We start from the raw sequence: 19,760 nt of genomic DNA on the forward strand, positions 1-19,760 counted from the left end.
ATGGGTTACACCTGAGGATGAAGAAAGTGTCGCACACTCACTGCTCCATATGCAAAAAGTTTTTAATGAAATTACGTTTCGGCCTATGGCCTTCTTCAGATTTGGGATAATGGGTTACACCAACATGTTTGTTGAAACATGTTGGTGTAACCATCACATAACAACCATGACATTAACATTATGTTTAATGTGATGCAATAGTACCAAAGTTAGTGGAGTCTGCCCTTACATCCTGATTGTGACCAGAAGAAACCTCAATTTGAGATTAAACTAATTTACCAGCATTAAACCCTGAGGCGTCGGTGCTTGGAATACAAACATTTAACAGCTGTACAGTACAAATATGAACACAAAAATGAGTTGTACTTAAAGCTAATGCAATAGATTGAATGACAACTTTGTATACTGTAAGAAACCTCAGTGGAAGCATGGTAGAGGTTAGGCTGTGTGAGCGCATCTAACTCGTGACAGTATTTTAATTCTACAAATTTGATGTTGGTTGTGATGTGAATCCTGTCCAATTAAGAATTTGCAAGCAACTGCATCCTATCAATTTTGATATAATTTTCTACATTTGTCTGTATGTCGATGCAAAAAATGTAATGTTAACTTTTTCTGCAAATAAAACTAGTTTTGTAAATAGAAAATAGTGTCTTAATTTAAGAATGCAACAAATTAAACATTTTGTACTTTAACATAATTCAGAATTTATTAGTTTGACAGATGAGATAAGAACAGATAAGAACTTTCCTCTTGCAGACAGGAGACCTGATAAAGACCAATAGACAGTATAAAGAAACAAGATGTTTACACATTAGTTTACAGAGTAGTAGTAACAAAAATGTTTGGAGGTTGTACGATGTCAGTGTAATAATCAGAACAGCATCAGATAATAACTGAGCTGACAGACATAAGGGGCGTGCTGCGCAGAGGGCGGTGAAGAAGACGGGGAGACAGTTTGTGGTGTGGAGCTGGAAGGTGTGGTCGGCACGGAGACGGACTGTCAGCCTTTAGCCCACGGAGGCCAGGATGACGTCGACGGGCGTCTCCTCACTGCTGCGCACCGTCACCTGCATGGTGACGCCATCAGCCAACGCCAGGCGGGCGCGGACCAGCACGTCGTGACCCCCCCGAAACACACCTGAGAAGAGGACCAGTGGTTTTCAAACCTTTTTGCGCCCAAGGCACACTAAAGGGCAAGACAAAATCTCAAGGCACATTTATATATCTGTGCAAAGTAGCCTCTATAAAACATGTTATCACTCATCACTTATGAAATGTTTTTTTATTTACTAATGCCAAATAAAATTTGACAAACAACTATAATAAATATTTATTAACAAAATAATTCAGGAATTAACTTGAAACTTTACTACATGAAAGCAGCAACACACCCACTTTTTCTATGGTTTTAGGCAATAATAATGTATGGTTGTTGTAGTGATGTTGTAGTTTCTGTTATTGATTCCAACTTAAAGGAGGGAGTTTGAGTCCATACTCACCAGCAAGGAACAGGACATGTGAGTTCTTGTTCTCTGGAACTTTGTCTGAGCGCTCACACGGCTGCATTCCCAGGAAGCTGACGATGTTACCCACTGCCTCTGTACACCAAAACCACACATTAGCCAACTCTGTTTCCATTATTGCTTAAATCTTACATGATATTGCTTAAGATATTTCTCAAATCTGTCACAAATTGACAAATACTAAAACCGCAGCAACTTAAATCCTGGCAAATGTGCGAACTGCTGGTGAATACTGCTATAAATCACCTGATGTTTGAAATTTGTATGACAGTGTACGGTAATTTGGGAATAATCTGATCAAAAATGTGAATTAGTGTGCGTACCGTCCAGTGTTCGTACAGACGCCAGCGCAAAGGTCTCCTCCTTCTCAAAGTCATCTCCCACCTCTTCCCAGGCCGCTCCAAAGTTTGGTTTCAAAACCTTCTGGATGTGGTCCGCTACCGTCACCTCCAAATCCTCCAGCTAGGAATAGATGAGTTAAGGGAGACGAAGCGAGGAGAAAAAAACACAGGACAGAAGAAGTTAATTCCTCGAATTGGAATTCATTCTTCCAGATTATTTTTCAATAGCTTGTTTCTGAGATGTGATTACGTACCACATATTCATCATCATAACCATCATCATCAGGCTCTCCTGTGTTGGGGTCGCAGTCTCTAACCAGGTACTTCATGGTGCAGCTGAACGTACAGGACACTGGGGACAGATGGGACATGACATTATTTTAAAGACTCGTCCAGAAACACACACAGACACTTCAGGTTAGCTTGATAAGGAGGTAGTCAGTGAAACAAATTGCTAACTGAAATCATGCAATTCCAAAAGCACTACCACTCAAGCCTGTGTTAAAGCCTGCCACCTCCCCAGGCACGTGCAGTGGGGGGTGCGGAGGGTGCCCAAGCACCTGCCCTTTTGCTCTTTTATGTCCATGTGCCCTTTTTGTCCGTGGCTGATATGACTGTATTTCAGAGGTTGTAGCGTGCTCAGTTTTAAAGCTAGGGTGAAGATCCTGATATCCTGTGAAACTAAAGAGCTAAGCTAACGCATCCATTGCTATCAAGCCTGACATGCTACCTTGTCGGCAAGGGGGCTAAATAATGCTCCAAATTTAGGATAAATGTTTCATTTTCGCATGTTTCATTTTCGCCTATTCCATTTGAATATTTCCCCATACTGGGTCCCCAAACAATCATTGAATTGCATAAATTGGGTATGACTGGAAAGCTGAGACTTGTGGATTCAGTTAGCCCAATTGTATTCATGTGTGATGATGTTAATCGCAATCATCAAACTAGAGACCTAGGACATTCAGGGAATGTATGGCATGGGGATGGCCATCATATTTCCATGATAATGTTCTAAGCCCATACTCGAATAGATGCCTAATCAAAACACAATGTTTATTACAGATTTATGACTAGAAAACACTGACACACATTTCTGAGCTGCACCTCAAATTAACCTTCAGCTTTCAGATGATGCATACCACTTCTATGTGACATATACTGTTGACCTGCTATCTTACCCTAAATTCGACAGTCCCCCCCCCCCTAAAAGAGACGAAAAATGGTGTCTGGTAGGTAGGGGTGGAGTAGAAGAGGTTAAAGGAATTCTCCTGAACAATATATGATTGTATTATTTTCTTCATAGCCTATTTATGTGTTGAATACATTGATGATATGGTGAGGATAATGACCGTGTGCAAACTAAGCGAAGTAGTGCAAAAGCATGTGAACTAAGCGTTACACTATTGTGGTACTCAAAAAAATATTTTTGCAAGTTTGGCAGGTCTGCATGTGCCCTTTTTTTAACATTGAGCACCTGGCCCTCTAAAGGTCTCTGCACGGCCTTGCACCTCCCACCCAACCCTAGACAGTATCCTACCAGCGGTGGGGTCGTCGTCAGGCAGGCGGACCAGGCTGTAACAGGAGCCAGGCTGGCTGTAGGGGAGGTTGGCAGCAGGGATGTAGTGCAGCACCTCGTAAGCTTCCGACGGCTCCATCTGCACCACCACCTGACACACACAGCCACGCGTTAGACCACATCGGATTTATTCCTGTGTCTAAACAGTCTGAAACCCTGAAATAATAAGACATATTTGACCCAGTATGTGAAGTACTTACTTTCTGCAGGAGCTGGTCGTTGAGGGTGTTGGTGCAGTCGAACTGGAAGACCATGTGTCCGGTGAAGGTGTGTTTGATGCAGCGCACCACGTACTCTGTCTCCGCCTCCGTCAGCTGCACCGGTTCGGACGACTTGAAGAGCGGACCCAGGTCCTGGAACTCTGCGATGGACGCCAGTTGTTCTATCGGGTGGACGGAGAGGAGAGACGCAGAGAGAGGAAGAGGTAATGGTGTATTACTGATGGCATTTTGTTGACTATATCCTATCCTAGAGCTACACAAGTGTAACAGACTGAGAGGGTGAATATTAAAACAGAAGCTGGTAGCTCTCTTCTTGAATCCCTAGTGTAACATTGATATTTGCCTACACATCACAAACTATCTTACCCTGATAAATGTCCTGGCGTGACGGGGCTAGCTTCTCTGGCAGCTTGCTGGTGGCAACGGGGGCGATTTCTGAGAGGAAAGAAACAACGTCAACCATCTCCCCCCACACTGAACCTGCAGCCAGGGACAACGTGTGCCCAGCAGCAAACAGAGGACCATGACAACCACCACAGAGCCCACAGAAAACACATTATTAGAGTGAATGCTAAGAGGTCCAGGTTCCCAAAGGTGTTAAGGCAACAGTAAAATGATCACAGTCCAATGGTTTTCTTTTTATATTATTATAATTTTTTCTGATTTTCCCCTCATTTGTACTTGGCCAATTTCCCCCTGCTGCCCCGGTCGCTGCTCCACCCTCTGCCGATCTGCAAATAGAGAGCCGAGACTGCAGTTGCGAGCCGCTTCTTTTCATCTGACAGCGGGGAGCTTCACCGGCAGGATGTAGCACGTGGGAGGATCACTCTATTCCCACCAGTTCCTTTCCGCCCCGTCCAGGCGCAACGACTGACCAGAGGAGGCGCTAATGCAGCGACCAGGACACACAAAGATTTGCTGTTTTTCCCCTATTTCATATCATTATAAAATTAACTTCGTTTTTGAATCTGTTCTGTTCAGACTAAGCGATTTTAAGAATCACTTTGGGCTCTGCTAAATTTGTGACTATGTAATCACAGTTAGTTGCAGCCATACTTGTCTGAATTCCAAGTCTAAAAAATAAAGAGGGTGGTACAGCTTGTTGTACCTGTCTTCTGTTCGGTGATGGGTGCTGAGGCCAGAGGGACGGTCTTCATGTCGAAGGGTTTCTCCGAGGGGTCCAAGGTGTACTGGTGCAAGGACTTCTCCAGGCCGGGCACAGAAACTGACAGGCCTGAGAGCAACACACATGGATAATTAACACCAGACAAATGCTGGGAAACTTGTGCTGCAGCTGCTTTGGCAGGAGACTAACTAAAGCTCCTTTCCATTTTTAAAAAGTAGTACACATCCTGTACAGTCCCACGGCATATTTGTGGCTTGCGAGCTTCAGCGACTTAGTGAAATATATATATCGTCGCTGTTGTGCCAGGACCTCGAATGTCCCTTTTTTCACTTTTTGTCATAAATCAGTGCCATTGGTCACCCTTCACGTCTCTGTGTGGTTTTTAACAAATGCAACCAATGGGAAAGCATTAAAACGAGCTTGTGAGTAAATCTCGTAACGCCATTCGCCCTCAATCTGTCAGTCAAACCTCAAAATTCGTCCCCTACCTCCGTCTGTACCCCCCCCCCCCCCCCACGCAGGACAGTAAACGCGGAAAAGTCACACGACGTGCTGTGTATTTATCATATTTATCATTTTGACTAATCGTGGCTTCCTCTGACGTTAATATATCAACCAAATGTTTTCCAGTTATTCCTAGGCTGCAAACTTGTTTTAACATGCAAATCGGAGTGTTTTCTGACGAGAATAAAGTAACGTTAACGCTACGTTATGTCAGGCTATTCTTCGGAGCTTGGGGCTAGTGCATGAGCATACGACTCTCTCCCCCCTGACTGGCCGGGAGAGAGTGCTTCCAAGTCGAACTGATAATATAAACAACATAATTTGAGCTTATCCAGGTAAGATATTAATAAAGTAATGACACATTCAGCGGGAAACTAACTACCGTATAATTAAGACGTGCCAACTTTGACGACGTTTGGTTCAGTATTTTAAGAGCAAACAGGTTTTTTTAACTTCCTGAAAAGTTGCTGTTTTGGAGATTCGAGGTCCTGGAACGACAGCGACGATATATATATATACTGTATATATATATATATATATATATATATATATATATATATATATATATATATATATACATATACATAAAAAGATTGTCAAAATGTCAGCCATAATGATAATACAGGTCAGATGGATGTAAATTGTGTCCAGAAATTCCTTCTGTTTTTGGAATACAATATGCATTTCCACAAGCATCCATAAAGAAATTAAGATTTTCCCCCAAATGTTGAGACATTTTCTGAATATGAGAATGCACGTGAGTTGTGTCAAAATCTCTCACTGTACGGAAGGCGGAGAAAAGAGTTACAATTATCCACTACTGTCTGATGTGAACCAAAGTGCCCTTCTGGGACATGTATTAAACTGATTGATTGATTGATTGATTGAGGCTCCACCAAACAGCCAGTCTATTGTGTGCCAGTTGGGTGTCTTGGACATTGGTCTCAGTGACCATACATTTTGCTACTTGTTTTAAATTATTGTATGATGTTATGTGCCATGTTAGCATCTGTCCATGTTGGAAATAAGTGTTCTCACTTTTACATGTTATCCCTTGGATTATTTTATCATCTTCTATATCCATGAATTAAATCAATCAATCAATATTTCAAGAGCAGGAAGGGTGTGTGTGTGTGTGTGTGTGTGTGTGTGTGTGTGTGTGTTACCGTTGAAAATGTAGGCTGCATTGAGGGCCTTCTGCTTCTGCTGTAGCACATTCATGTAGAAGGTGGCTCTGTCACGCACCTCATCATCACTGTCCATCATACACCTACAAGAATGTATAGTGTTTACACTACATTCTATGCATCTAGTGTCAATTTCTATCTAGTAGTGTATAGACACAAATTACACAAACTAGACTACAATAATAAAGATGTTACTCTCAAATTCACTCATTCGATGGCAATTCATGTCTATTAAACCTCCCATTATGTTAGAGATTGTGTGTGTGTGTGTGTGTGTGTGTGTGTGTGCGTGTGTGAGTGAGAGAGAGAGAGAAAGAGAGAGAGAGTGTGTGTGTGTGTGTGTGTGTGTGTTGGGTGGGGGGGTAGTCCTTCCATGTGTTAAACTCCATGCGAAACTCTTCACTGTCAGGTGACAAGAAGCGGCAACTCTCCTCTGATCGGCAGAGGGGGAGGAGCAATGCGTTATCTCTCAAGACAGATGTCTCCATATGTATTCCATACATCTCTGGCTTTACACAATATATGGAGAAATGTGAAGAGACTGAACAACACCTCCTCAGCACGAGACCCTAAAACTCAACGACTTCTATTCATCATACTTAATCAGTCTCACATAGATTTATGAGTAGCTGCAGATCAATGCTAGGCTATCTGAATGTTATTCATGAAGCCTGTATCTGTAATAGCATAATTAAAAAAAACAAAAACAAAAGACATTTACTGATGTGCCTCATTTTACATTTTGCATATTTGTGTAACATTACAGATCCAGAACTAAAGGAAAACAACCAAATATAAAGCAAGGGAATGTCACTGTTGTACATATTATGTAATAATGAATCACCAAAATTATGGGGCAGGGGGGAAGGGAATAGTTATTTTCTTTTTTTTTGGGCTGCCGGGCCAGTGAACATATACACAGGGCCAGTGAACATATACACAGGGCCAGTAAAACTGATCTACTGCTGGCCAAGAACAATGGAAAGAATGTTACGTTGAGGTGCAAAATAAAAAATAAAACTAGAAGAAACACTGATAACTAATGAGATGTAAATGAATGTAAATAAAGGTACCTCTGCATGAGAACCTGATAACTAATGAGATGTAAATGAATGTAAATAAAGGTACCTCTGCATGAGAACCAGCACACTTGGCAGCAGATCATCATTCTGGGCTCCAAATTTAGCCAAAGCACTGACAGCAGCTGGAGGTGCAGGGAGAGGGAAAGACGTGTTTTTGTTTGTTTAGTTTTAGACAATAAAAACCTCCACTGACACTTCCTGAGTGACTATCTTTGTGGCTTGGTGGGAGCTGCTGGTGATATCTCTCTCTCACCTGCGCGGACAGCCTCGCTCTCCAGCACCACGCGGTTGAAGATGAAGCGGATGTACTTGGAGGGCGAGGGGGTGCGAGGGCCCTCCTTGCCCAGCAGGTGCAGGATCTTGGTGGCCAGCACTGTGTGCTCGCAGTCCTCAATGAACTCACACAGGTGGGCCAGGCCGGTCTCTTTGCTCTCTGGGTTCTCCTCGATGATGCTGATGATGCAGTCCACGATGGCCCGCTTGTACTCAAAGCCACCCTGCAGGAGAGGGGACACACAGTCACTAGAAGACTCAAAGCCACCCTGCAGGAGAGGGGACACACAGTCACTAGAAGACTCAAAGCTACCCTGCAGGAGAGGGGACACAGTCACTAGAAGACTCAAAGCCACCCTGCAGGAGAGGGGACACACAGTCACTAGAAGACTCAAAGCCACCCTGCAGCAGAGGGGACACACAGTCACTAGAAGACTCAAAGCCACCCTGCAGGAGAGGGGACACACAGTCACTAGAAGACTCAAAGCCACCCTGCAGGAGAGGGGACACACAGTCACTAAAAGACTCAAAGCCACCCTGCAGGAGAGGGGACACACAGTCACTAGAAGACTCAAAGCCACCCTGCAGCAGAGGGGACACACAGTCACTAGAAGACTCAAAGCCACCCTGCAGGAGAGGGGACACACAGTCACTAGGAGTCAAAGCCACCCTGCAGGAGAGGGGACACACAGTCACTAGAAGACTCAAAGCCACCCTGCAGGAGAGGGGACACACAGTCACTAGAAGACTCAAAGCCACCCTGCAGGAGAGGGGACACACAGTCACTAGGAGTCAAAGCCACCCTGCAGGAGAGGGGACACACAGTCACTAGAAGACTCAAAGCCACCCTGCAGGAGAGGGGACACACAGTCACTAGAAGACTCAAAGCCACCCTGCAGGAGAGGGGACACACAGTCACTAGGAGTCAAAGCCACCCTGCAGGAGAGGGGAAACACAGTCACTAGGAGTCAAAGCCACCCTGCAGGAGAGGGGACACACAGTCACTAGGAGTCTTGGACCTGAACTCAAACTCAAACAGAGTGAAGCATAGAGGGATTCATTGAGCAATAATGACCAAAAGGCATTGGGCCAATGTGCAATATTATCATGGGTGTTGTCAGGACCGACACAAAGCTCAAATTGATCACAAAAAAGGACTGACATAGAGCTTATTATCTGATTATATAATGACAACCACCCCTGCCCACCTCCCCCCCCCCCGCCCCCCCCCCCCCACACACACACACACACACACACACACACACACACACACACACACACACACACACAACTCTGCACATGCACTCATATGACTAATAGATAGGGATGCACCGATCCACTTTTTTCACTTCCGATCCGTTTCCGATACCTGAATTTGGATATCTGCCGATACCGATATTATGCCGATACCAATATTTTTCTTGAATATACAGTATAGGCAAAGATTTGGCCAATTACATTTTTTTTTTTTAATATACCTTGCAAAAAGCAGACAAAATTAAGAAAATATACAAGGCAAAGAAGGATACTATTATACATGGGCAAATTACGGCCAGCGCCGCAATTGAACAAAAAAGAAATTATCAGATTTTTCTCTCTCAATCCGATCCGATCCATGAATTAGTGCCAATATCGGCACCCGATACCGATATTGGATCGGCCCCATCCCTACTAATAGATATGTAGGCTATTCATCAACCTAGCTGTACTTTACACATCCATCATTCATGCATCTTTTGCTAACTATCCACCTAGTTTAGTGTGTTTGTGTATGTCTGCAGTCATACAGCATGTTTAGGTTTTGTCCTGCACCGAGGCTGTTAACCTTGTATTGTGTCATTATCCGAGTTAATTGTAATTACCAGCACCAATAAAGCACTTTAGACTTTGTGCTTGTTAGCAAAAGAAAGTGAGTCTGAAAACAGCGACGATGCAGCAAATCTTTTATAGGGACATCTGGGTAGTGTAGAGGTGAAAGCACTCGCCTACCACCGCGGAGACACGGGTTCAACTCCCAGCAGCTTAGCGTTACCTCCGGCTCAGTTACATGTTCCTACAGACAATTGGCCGTGTCTGCGGGTGGGAAGCCAGAGGGGTATGTGTCCTGGTCGCTGCACTAGCGCTTTTCTTTTTACAAAGTCACATATACACACACCTGTGTGGTCAAACTCTATGCTATAAAATCCCATGTTAACTGTTTTTCCATGGAGGTGATCAAGTGTGATAACATGTATACGCATGCTAGTGTGCAATCTGTAATCAGCAGGTACAATGATAAGGAAATGGTCTCTGCAGGGCAAAGAGCAAAGTGTTAAGTGAGACCGGCAGCTTGTGCTGAACTCACATCATCTCTGAGCATGTTGGACAGGAAGTTCATCATGACGCTGTGCTTCCTGGGATACTTCTGACACAGGGCACTGATGGCCTGCACCACCACCACCTGGAAGACACAAGTATCAGGACATCATCAGGGAAAAGATGAAAATAAAATAAATAACAGGATTTACAAGAGGACAGCAAAACAGTGAATCTAGAATGTCTATTACAAATTCATCTTTTTTGACCACAAATCCTATAATCCCCCATTTATTTATTTAAGTTAAACAAGTATTGGATTTCAGTGTGAATAAGTCATTCAGGTACAGGATGATGACAATCCAGGTCTGGATTAAAGCTCTGGATTTCCCATCTGGATTGCATTGAAGTAAAATATGATACTTTTGCTGATCAGAGGCGGGATTTTATGTTTGCTTAACTTTCACCAGGATGTCAGAGATCAAGCATAAGAACAGAGCTCGTACAGAGTCAGTGCCTTGCTCAAGGACACGACAGCAACACAGGGACTTGAAACCTGCTGCCCTAACTACCGTAAATTTCGGACTATAAGCCGCGGCTTTTCCCCCCGGTTTTTTTGGCCCTGCGGCTTATATAACGGTGCGGCTTATCTATGGATTTTTTCACGGGGGAAAAAAAACAAAAACGGAATTCTCTCTTCTTTAGCACTCTTTCTAACTATAAATCCACTTCTGTTTTAATTTCCTCTCTTGCCCTCTTTTCACCACACCGCGGACACTGTGTGCACTGTAAAAAAAAACACAGGTGGTGTTGTGTTATGTTGTTTTGTTGAAATGTTAATAAATGGGAGCTTCCTCAAACAGCCATCTCTTTCCCGACAATCCCCTCTGTGCATGAACCCTTACATATGGTAATTAAACATTAAAACACAATTAAAAAAAAAAAAAAAAAAAAACATTAAAACACCTGCGGCTTATAGTCCGGTGCGGCTTATATATGTAACAAACAGGCAATTTTGCTGCTGCGGCTTATACTCCGGTGCGGCTTATAGTGCGGAAATTACGGTACTTTGTTTTCCTGCTTATTCAAATGACGCATACTGTAAAAGTCAAATGAATCTCAAATCTAAACCAAAACAAAAATGTCTGACCTTAAACTCATCTGAGATCTCAGAGACGAAGGAGGAGATCTGTTTCATGAGTCGGTCCACGCTGCTCTCGCTGCCGGTCTTCAGCAGGGTGGTGATGGCCAGTGTGGCGATGCTGCGGTTCGAGTCCGTGATCAGGTTCTCCAGGTCCAGGTTACATGCAGTCACCGCCGACGGGTGCTTCATCGCCACCTGGTGGCCACATGGGGAGTGTCGGGGTTGATATTCACTTATTACAGTACCATACGTTTTAAGTGGTAAACATTTAGTGCACTGTCAAGGCAAATATAGTACTGCAAACATCATCCCACTCAGGTCTTTATCTACCTGTGAACTGGAAATGAACACCAAACTTCTACAGTAGTATTGCCATTACAATATCATACAAATAAGGTTATAAAACCTGTGCCACTCATTAGCTCAACCATATTTACTTTGACAAACAATAAGGTGTTCTGTGCTTATATATTCAGTTATAATGAACTATGCAAGGCAGAGAAGAGTGCAGCTGTACCTTGTTGAGGGTCCTGACTGCAGCATATCTCAAGGCTGCTTTGGGAGAACTGCAGAAGAGCTGGAGCACTGCCGAAAAAGACATACACATTGACAATGAGACTCAGAGAGCTAAAGAGGTGAATATGATGACGACAGTTAATCTTACACGCGCATGAAAACATCAGGTAAACCCTTATTAGGATGGTACTTTATTCAATACCAAAATGTATCAAAGAAATATGGTTTATACTTTCAGTCAACAACACCTACCAGAGACCGCGGGGGCCAGTTCCCTGGCAGTACAGTTTGGCATGTGGACGATGGCAGAGGCGGCCTCATACACCACCATCTCATTCTTGTTCCTCAGACAGCTCTCAATAAAGTCAAACAAGGGGCTGTCGTGACTGCAAACACACAGATAGAATATACCATTGTAAACAATGTAGGGCTGCAATGGCTACTTCAATATCACAGTAATAACAGACATACTATGTCATTTGAGCGGGTGACCTCTCAGTCACAAGCGTACTTCTCTAACCTGTAGGCGACCACTGCCCCCAAGAAGAAGTCATGTGGCCATGCTAACAGACTTTAAGAGAGAGTAGTAGCAGCACTAGGGAGTTAGCTGTACCCTGCCTGCCGGTATCCAGACATGCTGTGTGTGTATCTATTGGTCCATTAGCAGACATGCTGTGTGTGTATCTATTGCTCCATTAGCAGACATGCTGTGTGTGTATTAGGGATGTCAATTTTCGGTTAATTTCACTTTCGATTAACCGACGCTAATAATCGATTAACCTATCGGTTAATTCATAATTTTTTAATATTATTATTATTTTTTTTTTTTTGTCTATTTACTCAATGAGCTCATGCCCAAACAAGGCGTGTCTATTTAGATGCTGAAATGTTAATGCTTTTTGTGTATTCTAACACAAAAAGCATTAACATTTCAGCATCTAAATAGACACGCCTTGTTTGGGTATGAGCTCATTGAGTAAATAGACCAAAAAAAAAAAAAAAAAAAAAAATATATATATTAACACATTGACTGCCAGACGTTTTTTTTTGCTGTAGGTAGCTTCTGCCAAGCCGTTTTTTGAGGATTATGGCTCATTTTATAAGAGCCGAGGATTCGTTTCAGCTTGGAGTTTGTGAACATACAATATCTCAAAAGTACTAATAGAATGTGTACTTTCTCTGTCTAAAAGAGTTAGTTTGTAGAGTTAGTAGTTATGTAAGCATTAGCAGTTGAATACAGCATGGTTTTAGCGTGAAAAAGAATATTCAGAGATAAACGGCTTTTTGTGAAATTGGATGGAACTGTCACTTTAACCATTCATTTTTGGCTCTCTCTCTCTCTCTCTCCCTCCCCCTCTCGCTCTCTCTCTCTCTCTCCCTCCCTCTCGCTCTCCCTCCCTCTCTCTCTCTCTCTCTCTCTCTCTCTCTCTCTCTCTCTCTCTCTCTCCCTCCCTCTCGAGTTGCTTCAACTCCGCCCTCCGTGGGCGGACAAGCTTGTCACCAGTCAGTGCTTTGCTGCTCTCCTGTGCCTGCATGTCTGGGCCGCTGTTTGAGGAAGTCGGGATGGACTCGCTCGTTTGGAGTTTTGGTTGAGAGAAGCTTTTGCGATTCTGGTCATATTTATGCTGCGTGTTTCAAAGTGTGTTCCTCCACCTGTAATCTATCACCCGATCATAGTAGATCGGCTGAATCTATTATGTAAATTTGCAATCCCGCATCGCCAGCAATCAGCGCGAAAAGGAGAATGGCTGGGCTGAGAATGGCTTGACAAGTTAAAAAAATGCTTTCCTTTCTCTAGCCAGGAGAGCACTGTTGCCACTTAGTGGGTCGGTGGAATGGGTTGTAAACGTTCGGTGGCTCCAATAATTATATAAGAGATGTAAAAGGCTTAGATGCACAACCCACCGTCAAAAAAAAAAAATCGATGCCAAAAACGTGTAAACACGTTGTTGGCAGGGAACAGCTGGATTCTGAAAACGTGTTCATACGTTGTTGGCAGTGAATGTGTTAACTGATAGACCGACAGCAATAACCGAACAACGACGTTAGCGACGGTTAATCGATTAACGGTTAACCGTTGACATCCCTAGTGTGTATCTATTGGTCCATTAGCAGACATGCTGTGTGTGTATCTATTGGTCCATTAGCAGACATGCTGTGTGTGTATCTAATGGTCCAGACCATTAGCAGACATGCTGTGTGTGTATCTATTGGTCCATTAGCCGACATGCTGTGTGTGTATCTATTGGTCCATTAGCAGACATGCTGTGTGTGTATCTATTGGTCCATTAGCAGACATGCTGTGTGTGTATCTATTGGTCCATTAGCAGACATGCTGTGTGTGTATCTACTGGTCCATTAGCAGACATGCTGTGTGTGTATCTATTGCTCCATTAGCAGACATGCTGTGTGTGTATCTATTGCTCCATTAGCCGACATGCTGTGTGTGTATCTATTGCTCCATTAGCAGACATGCTGTGTGTGTATCTATTGGTCCATTAGCCGACTGCTGGTCTACATACCCTCCCTCTGTCTCGTCCAGCAGTTTGCTGGCGATGCGGATGAGCATGCAGTAGGCAAAGGGAGACTTGAGACCAGACTTTGTGAACTTGTTGAGCATCTTGGAGACGGCAAGACGGTCATTCTTCCTAAGGTGGTACAACAGGCCCAAGGCATGATACTGGAGGGACACACACGGAAGCTTTGTGATTATGCATTGTTCAAAACACATCAAATCAGCTTCATTTGAGTAGCAAAAAACTTGGATAAATCTTATGAATACGCTGGCATTGATAAGTCTCAGTTAAGCAGCACCCCCTACGCTATAATTTCAAACAGTATGAATTCTCAGGTGTCTGTGTGTGTGTCTGTCACACCCACCTGGACCATGATATTATCACTGGATGCAGCCTCCTGGGCCTCGTTCACCCAACGCTTCACCACTTCATAGCTCATCTTCACCATGTGCTAAAAACACACGGAAACCAAAAGGGCTTGAATTGCCACAGCCTACGGCACATCCACCATTTCACACAGGAACAGAAAAAAGGCAGGAAAACCATCATCTCTAATAGAAAATGAATGGGAGTTGTACGCCCGTAAAGCAGTGCCACTAAAGAATTCTATCCAGATTTGCAAGTGAACCTGTCTTACCAGTGAGGAGACTAGTGCTGAACTGGACACACTGGGCACCTTGTCAACGATGGCCTGCTTCATGTACCTCTCAATGGCCTGCAGCATGGTGGTCTGAGGGAAAAATAGGTCACAAACGCTGCTTCAGTTTCTTAATAATTACAGAGCATGACGTTAGCCTAGTTGCAGTCAATCCACAGAGGGAAGAGAGGAGGAAGAGTTAGATATGCAGTAAAAGCCATTACATAATCGGCCAGCATAAGTCTTCATGCATTTTAAAGATACCAGTCTTCGCTTGAGACATGCATGGTGTTCTATTGCATCTCTTTGCGGGTACCCGGGTTCAATTCCCGGCAGCGGTACGTCTGTCTTGGTCAAACATTCCTACCGGCAGGTGGGAAGCAGGTGGGGTATTAGTCCTTATCACTGCCCTAGTGCCTCCTTTGGTCAGTCGGGATGTGCCTGGTCGGGGAACTGTTATAGCATGATCCTGAAAATAACAAAATTGTCCGCACACTGGTAACTGCTGCTCCCACCATTTATTGGTATATCACCACAAAGTGATAACACTCCTCCTATTCGTGTAAATATTGGACTGCACTTGCAATGTTGTGTGATTTGTCTTTTAGATTTTTTTTTCTATTTTCTTTATCTCAGAATATTGATATGACCGTTACGCTGCATAGTACTTACACTAAAACAAATTCCAAATTGTAACAAAAATAGTGATTCTGATTCTCATTCTCATTATGATGTGACGTTTTAGGCAAAGCCCTTCTTCAGAATAGTGTGATCCTCCCACGAGCTACGTCCTGCCGGTGAAACTCCTAGCTGTCAGGTGAAAAGCAGCGACTGGCAACTGCACATGTATCGGAAGGAAGCATGTGGTAGTCTACGGCTCTCCCCAGATCGGCAGAGGGGGTGGAGAGACGACCAGGAGAGCAGGGGGAATTGGCCAAGTGCAATTGCGGAGAAAAATCCGGTGGGAGAAAAGAATTGATCTCATCTTCCACATTTCATCATTTACCATTTTTTGTTGACATTTTGCAGTGTTGCATGCTCTTTTGTTGTGTGCAAGGGGAAAGGTGAAGAAGGGATGAAGGGGAGAAGGAAGAGAAGCAGGGAGAGAAGGATGGAGCACCACTCACGTCAGTGATCCTGCAGAGGGCTCTGATAGCAGGTCCTCTGTACACATCTTCCTTGCCAGTCATGTCTTTGGTCAGGCTATAAAACAGCACAAGAGTAATACATTTAGCATTCTGTACATAGCCTCAAAAGACACAGAACTTCTGGCATCAGTGATAATAATGGAAAAAAAAGACATATCCATAAGAATCAGTTATTGTTTCCTCTGTAATAATTTTAAACTGATTATTTAGCCTAAAAGACCAAGCCAGTTTTTCAAGATGCAATATCAATGTGAGCAAAGAACAATTTTGTGCATCCAGACCTGTCACTTAATCAATGCATCCTGGTGTGAATGGATGATGAAAGTCACATTAAAATGAAAGTTTAACCATACAATATATTTTAGGGAAAACTGGACAAAATGACATTTCAAGTGTTTCTATTCTGTCAAGCAAAAGTGCTGTGGGAACATGTATGCAGTAATGCATATGTGTGATACTGAAAAACAATCCACATTAAATTACTTCTAACCTGCTAGTGACAATGATGACATCCTCTGAGATGTTGGCCATCTCCTTGATGGTCAGGTAGCACATTCTCCTCAGGGTTTGCTAAGAGGACAAAAAGTGTGAACTCAAGATGGAGTGCACATCACTGGAACCACTGACTAATCAAAACAAGCTCTCAACAATCCACATTTAGAGAGACTCAAAAGAGGCACAATTGAATGAATGACTGAATGACGAAATGAATGAATGAATGACCAATATCTTACATCATTGGACTGAAAGAGCCTGGTCATGGCAAAGAATGCCTCTGTAGCCTCTGTGGTCCCAAAATGCTCCCCCTATATTGACAAAGACGTGTAGATAGAGAGAGTAAGTCAGAGAGAGCAAGAGGTGGACAGACACAAAACTCAGCAGTCTAATAAAGAGCCAGTTGATGTCTTAGGGTGCTTTCACACTAGCGCCCCGGTACCGTTCCTGAGCACTTGTCGCCAAATTGACCCCAGTAGCCTGTTGCACCAGCTGAACGTAAGTTCTCTCTTAAGTTAGGGTGTAAGGTCCACACTAACTGCTACGTTGAATCTAGCTAGGTTGACTAGCTAGGTACATCTTAACTAGTTTAAGGACGCTTAAACCCCACACTAGGCAAAATAGTGTAGCAGAAAATGACGTGTACACTATCTGTGACCAATCAGTGAAAAGCACGGTGAAACCGATGTTTAATACCATTGCCAAATTAAGCGGTATGAAAACTTGCTGACTTGATTTCCTATTTCATCAACAAAACTACCCAAATAATAATGATTTAAGCGGAATATAAACAGTCGGGCTGATAGTCTGGGCCATTTTGCCCACCGCAAATTAGTGCATTCATATTTCATTAACACTAACCAAATGAGAACGTTATTAGAGTAACATTCTTTAGACTGTTAACATTTATCTGTGGTGAGAGCTTCATCATCATGCATTGTAATTCACCATTATCCTGCCTCGCTACTTAATTGCTGTTATTTTAATGTGTATGCAGTGCCGCCACTTGTGGAAAACGAAATGTCAAATGGTGTAATTTATCACGGAGAGCATGTGGCGGAGGACGCAAAACAACGATGCGCCACGGTGCCAAGTTGCAATCCGTACCAACTGCTATTTCACGGAGGACTTTACACCTAGTAAGGGGTAGGCGTAAGAATTAAGTTATAACTTATGCCTACGTTGTAACTATTTCACTTGCGCAACCCATATATTTTTAGTAGTGCGTAAACTCGGACTTAGTGAGACTTTACGCTCAAACTAGATTACGTTTCAGCTTATGCACAGCTGGTGCAACCCACTGCAGGTCCGGAACATTTGATGAGTGTGAACGTTGCACTCCGTTCCGTTCCATGCCCCCAGTGAGAAAGCACCATTAAACTACCTGTTACCTGGTTGAGAAGGTAGATAATCTTGGTGAGGATGTGGAGACATCTTCTGGGGTTGATGGGGGTCTCATTGAAGATACGTGCCTGTGAACAAGAAGGGGAGAGCTTTGTTAACTTTACTGTTACGTAAGTATAATTTCTGTCCCTCCTGTATTTGTTCCTGATGCCATGCAGTAACAGGCGTGTAAACTTTACCTCCTGCAACACTGCACTCTTCTCCAGATGTTGAAACGGGTTGGACCCACTTCCTGTAAGTCAAAACATCAGGGTTAGGCTCCTGTGTTTTCAAACACTGAGTTGTTAAACTACCTAATCTAATTATTTAAAGACAATAGCTGTGCACATCTGGAAGTACATTGCACTGGGTGTAACGTTATGGTTAAATGCAAGATGACGGTGGGTGTAACTACATTACAAATTGAGCAAGAACGGAGAAATAAAAGGACATTAAGGGAAGATATCCATGAAAGTGTAATTATGACAATAAGTGACATAGTAATGTTACATGTAACGCTAGTAGCTAACTATCGTTAATTGTCAGAGAGGTCAAGTATCTTATCTAGCTCAATTTACGTGGCGAGTGTAGTAGTAAACAAGCTAACAGCAGATTGATTTTTGACATGTAACGCTATGTAACAGGAATTGGGGGGCGTGCCATACATTTAAATGCAACTGCAATTTGTTTCATACGTTACATAACCATAAAGTATCTTGCAGAACCGCTACAACTAACGTTAAATCTGACAGCTAACGTTAGTTAGCTAGCAGGCTAACGCCTTAAAGCTCCTAAAGCGAGCAAACTGAGTCTTGTCAACCTAGACGCCGTTTTCGTTTCCCACTGCGACTATCAAAAGCAGTAATTTCCCATTCTTACCAGATTCTTCGTCTTTCTTATCAAATTTTTTAATCATCGTAGCGGAATGCAGCTCACGGATGAGAGCGAATGATGATCATGAAAAGCTAGCTCCACGTAGCCAAAATGAAAGCTTCCTGTGAGAGTACACGTCGACGGAAAACACGTCAGATGTCGTCCTGCATCCTGACCGGCAGAGGGCGGTGTCCGGCCTGAAACCATGCCTGACACATACCTTGGTGATAATAATAATATTATTATTATTATTATTATTATTATTATTATTATTATTATTATTATTATTATTATTATTATTATTATTATTATTATTATTATTATTATATTTTATTTTATTTTATTTTATTCTGTTATATATATATTTATTTTTGTATTATTATTATTGCACTGGAAACCTCTTGCTTGCCAGACTGGTTTCGCGCTGTACCAGCACTGATCTCACTGGGCCCAACTGGGGTGTAGTTAGCCCGGATGCCCGCAAGATGTCGACTTTGTTGCGCTGCGTGCTGAGGTTCATTGGCTTTGACTGCTTATCTTGGTCTTCTTCAGGAGGTGAAATTCCTCACCCCTGCGTTTAAAACCTTGTGTAGAGTGTACACGAATATTCCAGCAGCCATCTTCATAAGTGCACAAATCCCTTCCCAAACAAACAATATAATGTGTGTCAAATCCCCCAAACTTGCACTAGAAGCAAAGCAAAGCTATAGTGCTTTCATGAAAATACAAAGATGAGTGTATGGTTTGAGTCAAAATACTTGTTTAAAGCTTACTCAGGTGCAGATACCAGTGTATGCCTATACCATACAGCAACTTTTCGTAAAGCCAATGAAAAGAGTCTTATGGACCTATAGGCCTAAATCTTTTTTGTTGTTTTAATATTTGAAATTTGAACAAATCAGAAATATGAGGTG

General features: G+C 43.0%; 1 protein-coding gene across 1 annotated transcript; it reads right to left on the reverse strand.

Annotated features, from left to right (window-relative positions):
• Nucleotide 1: 1 nt before the first annotated feature.
• Nucleotides 2-18,953, reverse strand: copg2 (COPI coat complex subunit gamma 2). The gene is made up of 24 exons (XM_083631977.1): nucleotides 18,853-18,953; nucleotides 18,174-18,226; nucleotides 17,982-18,062; nucleotides 16,830-16,901; nucleotides 16,586-16,665; nucleotides 16,075-16,150; nucleotides 14,948-15,040; nucleotides 14,675-14,761; nucleotides 14,317-14,474; nucleotides 12,047-12,180; nucleotides 11,796-11,863; nucleotides 11,285-11,473; nucleotides 10,184-10,279; nucleotides 7,820-8,063; nucleotides 7,613-7,688; nucleotides 6,464-6,567; nucleotides 4,776-4,901; nucleotides 4,034-4,102; nucleotides 3,647-3,828; nucleotides 3,408-3,537; nucleotides 2,122-2,219; nucleotides 1,850-1,988; nucleotides 1,503-1,601; nucleotides 2-1,141 (listed from the first exon to the last, which is right to left on the reverse strand). Exons 1-24 carry the CDS (start codon nucleotides 18,887-18,889, stop codon nucleotides 1,011-1,013), a joined length of 2,622 nt encoding a protein of 873 aa, XP_083488103.1. The 5' UTR covers nucleotides 18,890-18,953; the 3' UTR covers nucleotides 2-1,010.
• Nucleotides 18,954-19,760: the final 807 nt, after the last annotated feature.

Source organism: Poromitra crassiceps (assembly GCF_964638095.1).
Source record: "Poromitra crassiceps genome assembly, chromosome: 2".
Lineage (NCBI taxonomy): Eukaryota > Metazoa > Chordata > Actinopteri > Beryciformes > Melamphaidae > Poromitra > Poromitra crassiceps.

Bases quoted from the DNA above. Each gene is read 5' to 3' on its own strand.
- copg2 (XM_083631977.1), bottom strand. From the start codon at position 18,889: ATGATTAAAAAATTTGATAAGAAAGACGAAGAATCTG. The intron at 15,041-16,074 runs GTGAGTGGTGCT...TTTTTCCCTCAG, and splicing joins CCCTCTGCAGGATCACTGAC to ACCACCATGCTGCAGGCCAT. The intron at 3,538-3,646 runs GTAAGTACTTCA...TGTGTGTGTCAG, and splicing joins ACGACCAGCTCCTGCAGAAA to GTGGTGGTGCAGATGGAGCC.